Source organism: Ammodytes marinus (genome assembly GCF_949987685.1).
Source record: "Ammodytes marinus genome assembly, chromosome: 4".
Lineage (NCBI taxonomy): Eukaryota > Metazoa > Chordata > Actinopteri > Uranoscopiformes > Ammodytidae > Ammodytes > Ammodytes marinus.
Window position 1 is genome coordinate 31,291,368 of NC_137233.1, and position 8,616 is coordinate 31,299,983.

At 40.0% G+C, this 8,616-nt stretch overlaps 1 protein-coding gene across 1 annotated transcript; it reads left to right on the forward strand.

The window, feature by feature from the left end:
* Positions 1-811: 811 nt before the first annotated feature.
* On the forward strand, positions 812-7,764 carry pa2g4a (proliferation-associated 2G4, a). Its single transcript, XM_080025961.1, has 13 exons — positions 812-987; positions 2,152-2,280; positions 2,525-2,630; positions 3,974-4,043; positions 4,131-4,223; positions 4,580-4,643; positions 4,886-4,964; positions 5,409-5,487; positions 5,663-5,796; positions 5,950-6,044; positions 6,134-6,261; positions 6,376-6,429; positions 6,536-7,764. Exons 1-13 carry the CDS (start codon positions 906-908, stop codon positions 6,596-6,598), a joined length of 1,176 nt encoding a protein of 391 aa, XP_079882087.1. The 5' UTR covers positions 812-905; the 3' UTR covers positions 6,599-7,764.
* The last annotated feature ends 852 nt before the right edge of the window (positions 7,765-8,616 follow it).

The window sequence follows — 8,616 nt, forward strand, 5'->3', positions numbered from 1 at the left end:
GCGTAGGCCGCGTTAGGTGCGTATACGCGGCTCATACGCGGCTAACGCGCCTAAAGTGTTGCTTTAGCGCGTTCAATGCATCTAGGCGCCATGTAAGCGCGTAAACCAATGGTTCCCTATGGAAAAATGGCCGATTTTATACACGTCTGTGGTCTGTACGCATGTAGTGTGTTCGCACCTTTAGTCAGGGGATGGAGTTTGCTAAGTTTTCATTGAGTTTTACCCTGACTATCTCCTTATGAAGACTGTGAGATTCAGGTGAAAGCTCTTTAATATAATAATAAAATATATATAATAATGTAAAATAAAATAAAATATTTAAAATATAGGCCTATTGATAATTAGTAGATCTTACAAATGATTTGTAACCTTCACATACAACAGTAGGATCACATTTAGCCTAAGTGTGCCATTGTAAACAAGGAAATCCTAGAATAGTAAGAGGATGGATTTTTCTTCTCAATAACCTAGAAGCACATTATGGGGGGTCTTCAGTGGACAGTCTCTACCGTCTCTACAGTAGACAGCACAGGAGAAATACTACCTCTAAATGACATATAGGCCTACAGGCACAAAAGTAGACACACAAAGCATACATAAGGGCATGAAATGTAGCCAAGCGCCCTATAAAAGAGATTTTAAATTGCCTTGATCATTCGGAAGTAGCCTACAATACCTGAGATGTTTCTGTCAGGGGACCTTCCTGCATTTTGGCCATGGACCTATTTTAGGCTACATTTTTTTGGCGGGTTGGGGTCTCGACGTCAGCGTCACTATGAAGTGGGCGTAAGCACGTTAGCGGTAGCAGCGAGAGCCGAGCTGTGCTGAGTTCAGCCAAGCCGCTCCAAGCCCAGCGGGAATCTGTCCCTGACTGTTCGAGTAGAGACTGAAACTTCACTGCCAAGATGTCAGACGACGAGCAAGAGCAGACTATAGCCGAGGACCTGGTGGTCACCAAGTACAAGATGAGTGGTGACATCGCCAACCGTAAGTCAACTCAAACTAATATCCGCTGGAGACCGGGTGAGATTACGTGCTGTTTTCGGCCCGTCTCGCAGGAAGCTGACGGCACTTTTCACAGCAGAAGCCATGTGGTTTACATGCGAGGCTCTCATACGCTGTCCTCGCTGGCTAGCTAGCTAGCAGGTGCAGTTGGTCCAGTTTCTAGCTAACACTAGCCCCGTTGTTACTGCTGCTTAGTGTCGGCGTTTGGTAGCCTACATTTGGAGGGAGCTGTCTGTCTGTTTACTAGCGTGCGATGCTAACTAACCAGCTAGCACAGCCTGTTGCCTATGCTGCCAGCTTAACATGAAGCAGGCGTTAAAAGATAAGCAGGCAGCGACAGATATGCAGCCAAGCCATCTCTTATGATAGGTCCATCCATGCCACTCATTTACACATCCACGGGTCTTTCTTATATCGCAAGGCTGAACTACTTGTGTTCATTTCTCCTTTAGTTTGAATGATACACTAGGTTAACTTTTTATTTTACACTGGTTTAACTGACATGTTAGTGTGTCTGCTACAAGATTGACACGGGGTCTACAGATGACATGTCCCTCTAGATTTGCAGACCCAGCCGTTTGACTTTTCAGGGTAATTTGTTAAAAATACTTTATCGTTAACTGCAAATGAAGGAAGAATGATTTCTTAGACAATTTAAAGTGGGGGATATGGATAATATCTGTCATAAGGTATATGCCACACAATACCAGTGTGTATTTTATAATGTAGCACCTGTAAAGGAACTATTTCTTGATCATTAAAAACAGAGATGCTTGACAAATTGAATTTATGTCATAATGTTGTCATAGTCGTGTACATATCTCATATTATAAAGCAGTTGTTATGAGAGATGGGCAATACTTACCACAATCATATAATCATACTATTAATGAGTCAGTTCTCTGACACATTATGGTGCTAAACTAGGGTTTGGTTCATGTGGTTTAAAAATAATGAATCATGTGTTTGTGTTCCGGTCCGGATTAATTTGACTGTTTTCTCTGGTAACTGTAAAGCATTGTTTCAAAAATAATGTCTAATCTGGTGGTGTCATATCGCAGTAGTAAGATTGCATGAATGCACCCACCTGCTCTAATTTTTGACTCCATTGCTCGTCTTCCTCATTTTGCCGTTCATCTCACCCAGTGGCTCTTCGCCTGGTCGTGGAAGCAGCCAAGCCCGGGCTGTCGGTGCTCAGCCTCTGTGAGAAGGGGGATGCCTTCATTATGGCCGAGACCGGGAAGGTCTTCAAGAAGGAAAAGGAAATGAAGAAAGGTGAGGCAAAGATGAAACTTATTTAGTCTGTTATTTTTCTGGTGAACTGTGGCTGACCCATCAGGAAGAGCCTTTATAACATCAGTAATGAAAAAGACTAAACATATATGGTGACATCATGAGTATGACCGTCTGAGTGTATTTGACCCAAGTGGCACTCCCTCCATCTTTGTATAATTTTCTTGCAAATTTTGTGGATGATTTTCTAAATGAAGACTTGGTGGTTCTCTTCTCCCTCTTCTAGGCATTGCCTTTCCCACCAGCGTCTCAGTCAATAACTGTGTTTGCCACTTCTCTCCCCTGAGGAGTGACCCTGACTACACACTTAAAGATGGGGATCTGGTCAAAATGTAGGCACCACGCTCTGTAATAATGTTCCCCCTCTTGTTCCCCCAGTGTGTCTTTGAGTCTCCCAGCGTGTTGTACCCCCTATTTTTCCACGTGATGTCTTGGCTTGTTGTATGTGAAGGGTTTTCTCTCTTGGCTGTTGCCTGTCTGCTTCATCAGTAAAGTGTTGTCTACAAGTCTTTCTGTGTGGCAAACGACAAGTAAGGTTGGGCATTTTTATTTTTATTTTTTTTGCTGTTTTTTGTGTCAAGTGACATGTTGGATTTGAGCTTTAATGATCCTCCATCTGTTTAATGCTGTTAATCACATTCCTCCAATGCGACATTGTGCTATGATAAAGGAAGGGAGCTCATCTTAATTGTTGTGTTGCCACGTGTGTCTTCTTTGTCCTCTGTAACGCCTTTTGTGCTGCTGTGTGTAGATTTGCAATGTCCTAAAGGTGCGCCCACACCCAAACGCATAGCACGCGAGTGGCCATCGCTTCTAATGCCCCTAACGCGCTGCTTGATCATTTTGTGTCAAAAATGGTTAATTGGCGTAACGTGGTTTATCGGCTAAAGCACAGCCGCACATATTCACTGAATTGACCAAGAAGCCCATTCTCCTGGCTCACTTTCCCAACGTCTTGTAGAACCCCGAGCGGCTGTCATACAGCACCGGCCGCCCACAAAGACATTTTCCACCTCTGTGTTTCTCAGCCTCTGTGTACACTGTCCTCCGACAGCATACGCGTGGCGCTTAGCTGTCTAAAAAAGTCAACGTTTTCAACCTCAAGCGATCAGGTGTGACACGCTTGGTGGCGTATAATCGTTTGAAACGTGCCTCTTTATTGCCTGAAACGCCTCTACGCGCCTAAACAAATGGTTTCCTAAATGTAAAAATGCTGATTTTCTACGCCTCTATCACGAGCTACGCGTTTGGTGTGGGCGCACCTTCAGGCTGTGTGTCACGGCGATGTGGTTAAACGCTAGGTTTGTACGTTTCTCACTTTTAACACACTCCTTTCCAAATCCTGTGGCTGGGCATGTTTGTTCAAGTGTGTAGTGCTGCTCCTTTTTGAATTCACAATAAGTCATTCACTGTGTTTCAGCTGATGTACAGCCAAAAAGAAATCCCACTTGACGCACATATTCTGTCGGCTGTAACCAGTTGAATTGTTTAATTTGTCTGACCTTACTTTTAATTGTTGAGTCTTTTATTAGTTTAATTTTCAGCTGCCATTTCCTCCTTGACAACTTGATTTGATTGGTTCCCGTATCAACATTAGTGATATTACATTTGACACATGATCAATTCAATTGAACTGTTTCATTCTCATCTCTTCTTTTCCTCTTTCTTTTTGTAGAGATCTAGGGGTTCATGTTGACGGCTTCATTGCCAATGTCGCGCACAGCTTCGTAGTGGGAGCCAGTAAGGTGTGTGCCTTTTGCAAAATACATTTTTAGAAATACTGCTGTATTCCCAGTTTAAAGCCCTCTTTTCAATGTGTCTTATTCCTGTAGGAGAACCCCATCACAGGCCGTAAAGCAGATGTAGTCACAGCGGCCCATCTGTGTGCAGAAGCAGCTCTTCGCCTTGTCAAACCTGGTAACCAGGTACATTTAACCAATTCCTCATAGTTGCAACCTTCTCAAAAAAGGCCGGCTGTGGTCATGAAGACATTTAGATAGGCCTGATTCTGAACAGTCAAAACTCTGGTTACATGTCAGTGTGTGAATTCAATTTTTTTTAGACTCTTACGGATATTCCGATTCTCTTGCTCGGCTGCTCTTCGGTTCTCTGCATCCGACAGAGTAAAACAAATAAATCATATTAATGGCCACATTTTGAATACAAACCGAAAATATATGGCTGTTATGTGTTAGTTTTCCGTGTTTTTTTTTTTACTGATTAATTGGTGCAAAACTGTATATTGAATATGAAAGTAATAAACAAATATTTCTCTCTTAAGAACTCTCAAGTGACAGAAGCCTGGAAAAAGATCGCTCAGTCGTTCAAATGTTCAGCAATCGAAGGTTAGTGTCTGAGTAAAACATTGTGCCTCTGTGTCATAGAAAAGGGCAACAACACGTGTTCACACTTATATGCCTTTTGTCTTTTAAATTTCCTTCTTGCATCGCCTCTGATTTGATCACCTAATGGAAAGATGATGATTGTTTATGTATTCAGATCATGCAAACATAGATGTTTTCATGCAAATGGTTCCCCTTTCCTGTTTAAAATATTGATTCATCTGCCTGGCTGTGTGATTTTTAAGGTATGCTGTCTCATCAGCTAAAGCAACATATCATAGATGGAGAGAAGACCATCATTCAGAACCCAACAGACCAGCAAAGGTACATCTAGATGTGTTTTTTTTTTTTTTACCCAATGGCAGAATTGAGGGAAAATATGAAGTCTTCTGTGCACATTTCTAAATAGTTGTGAACCACTTAGACCCTGTTCAAGAGGAGTCCATCCAGAGACTGTCACATATTATATCCAGTGTTGAAATTAAGGATCATTCTTGCCTGGTTGTCAACCAATATTAATATTACATTTCAAATATTCCATGTAATGAAAATGAATTGAATTTATATTCTATGGTGCTGAAACCAACCAAGCAACCTTCATTACATTGGGAAACACACTATTGTAAATTGTCTGAAGGGGAAAACTTGGAAGTTATTCCCAATGAGATCTGTGTATTTAACTATCTTTTGCTGTAACGTACCTGAACTAGTAAAACTAATTGTGATTTTTTTTTTTCTATGGCTGCTGTTCATCTCACTCATTTACAGAAAGGACCATGAAAAGGCAGAGTTTGAGGTACATGAAGTGTATGCTGTGGACGTGTTGATCAGCACTGGAGAAGGGAAGGTCAGTGTCCTGTTCTAGTCTTATTCTTAATATCCTTAGCTTCTGAAAGTTTATTTGAAACAGTTTGACAGGCCGTCTTTGTAAATAAGAATGTTGTTCTTAATGACCTGCCGCTGTTTGGTGTGAAGAATTGACATATATTATTGTTTTCTTTACTACGTTATTTTCCATATAGGCCAGAGATGGCGGGCAGAGGACCACCATTTATAAGAGGGACCCCAATAAGCAGTACGGCTTGAAGATGAAAACTTCCCGTATGTTCTTCAGCGAAATGGAACGCCGCTTTGATGCCATGCCCTTTACTCTAAGGTATGAACAGCTCACCTTGCATGTTGCTACTAATACAGTATGCTTAGACCACCATCCATTTAAAATAGATTCACTGAAATGATGAAGTATGAATATACTTTGGCTGAAGCATTCACTTAATCCCGCCATCTTTTTTTCTTTTCTTGCCATCAGGGCGTTTGAGGATGAGGCCAAAGCCCGCCTGGGTGTGGTGGAGTGTGCCAAACATGAGTTGCTACAGCCCTTCACTGTGCTACAAGAGAAAGAGGGTGGGTGTTGTTAACATCTCCTTTCTTTCAACTTTTTGTCTTTTTACCAGCCAACTTTACATTTACCGTCCCATTCCCTCTGTTTTCAGGAGAGTGTGTAGCTCAGTTTAAATTCACAGTGATGCTGATGGCCAACGGGTCCCACAGAATCACCAACGGACCGTTCGATCCGGAGCTCTACAAGTCAGAGCATGAAGTTCAGGATGAAGAGCTAAAGGTAAAGGAGTTTGAACTCACTTGAATGAATATCGAGCTCCATTGTTACACTCAAACTGGCTGCATTGAACGTTACATTCTCTTTGTACTGAAACGCCTCTCATTTTCCCCACAGACTTTACTGCAGAGCTCTGCAAGCCGTAAAACACAGAAGAAGAAGAAAAAGAAGGTAAATGAAGTGGTCTACTGTGTCACGTCCCTGCTACAGAGAATACATGTATGGTTTCAAGTCACCCCCTATTTGTTCATCTGTACCACTCTTTCTTCTCCTGCAGGCCTCAAAGACGGCAGAAACTGCGACCGGACAGCCAGCTGAGGACACGCAAGCCGTAGAATAAATAATACTGCCTTTTCCACACATGCAAGACCCCAAAGAGAAGCAAGAGAAAAGACGACAAGTTGCCCCAAAACTCTCACCTAATAGAGTTGATTTCACATTTTAAACAGATGAATTCATAAGAACTTTGGAATTGGTTTAAAATTTAAAGATTTTTCATGGGATGCTTAACCCTTTACTGCATTAACTGTTTTATCTAACCTTACTTGGGAAAGTAAGTAATATTTCAAAATAGGTTAACATCTTCTAAAAGACTTGCCAAATGTTTTTAGTTTGATTGCTTTTTAATTTTTTTAATCTTATGGTCCTTTTCGTGCTTGGTATTATCTGCTGTTGGAGCAACATTTGGGCATTTATGGGAGTGGATCAGACTATATTTTTGACGTCCAGCTGCAGGTGAAGGTCTATTGGATGATGTGACCAGACATTTATTTTTTTGTCATTTGTTATATCACAAGTTATAACATGTCATCTAAACTTTTATAAAAAACAGGATTACAAGCACTTCTTGTCACCTCTGTAATTGTGAGAAACTAAGGATGACTGTGTTTATTCACCCAATGTTTTGTGGAACAACTAGGACCTTTTTTAAGCATTTCAAAAATATTTAATTTCAATATTTCTTTCCAAACTACACCATGCAGTAAAGGGTTATATTATAAATTGGTCTCATTCATCAAATGATGAACTTAAATATGTAACAAAATTGACAGTTATTGCAATGCTAGCATGGATGGTCTTTGCTTCAGTGAGAATTTAAAGTGACTTCATCTATCATCAGGATCTGATCATATTTTTGGCCGAAACTAGTTGTTTTATCCACATTTATTTTTCAAAGAATATCCTGAGCATAAGACTGGAATATTTTTTAAATACACAAACCAGAAGAAAGCTGGAATCAGCTTGACTTTAGGGAACAAAACTGCTAGATGTACTGCCATGCCCCTCAAATCTGAAAATATACATATGTGACGTCTATACACTCTGGTTTTAAATGAAAAATGGTGTTTCTTTAGGGGAGTTGGACCAGTTAGAGATCATTTTCTGGGACTGTGCTGGGTCAGATTTGCCAACAGTTCGATGTGTTGAGAACAATAAAATCCTGCTTTGTAGCTCAATCAGTGGGCACTGGAACTTTACATCTTCTGAAATAAAATAAAAACATTTTCATACATTTCTATGAAGTTTTTTCAGTATTGAAGTTTCTGCTATGAAATATCTGTGTTATTTATGAAGTAACATGATTTTTTGGGGTATTTCCTTTTTTCTTTTAAACTGATTTTCCTGTTTTGCTTTATATTTCAACGTTCAAGTTTACCATACGATTGATATGGATATCACCATATAAAATTACATATAGCTTTATAGATGATATAATCTATTGCGCCCTCTCCTAAGCATTAATATGGTTTTGTGAATAGACATGTTTGGTCACTGAAGGTTAATGGTTCAGTAACAGTATTGGAACTTTTTGCCATCATTACATAATCCTCATCAGCAGATTAAAGTCCCATGCTGAGCATGTCTTGGACTTTATCTACCAATGAGGACTATGTGATCATGGGTTAAAGCTGTAAATAACAGGCCTGAGACGAGATTGCTTTGTGAAGTTCTGGGGTCGGAAATGAGCTTGATTGAAACATGATTTTAAAGTTATGTTTAAAACAATATTAGTTTAGCATTAGGCTAGCAGTAATTAGTAAGTTACTTTCTTATGGCGGATGGATGATAGATTGATTATTCATCCCTGAAGCGAAATATTATACAAACATTTTCGTATAAAAAATGTTATACAAGTTTATACTCTAAATAAATTAATGAATAATTATATATTTTACAATTTGTCTGATCATTATTATCAACATTGACATGATTTTTACATTTGTACTGTCAAGTCGCAGATCTGACCATTTAAACTACATTTCCCGACGAGCTGGATAACAGTTGGCGCTTGAACATGACGTCATCACTTGTATAAATACCGCACTCTTTCTTCGTCACATCCTCTTTCGTTGTTCT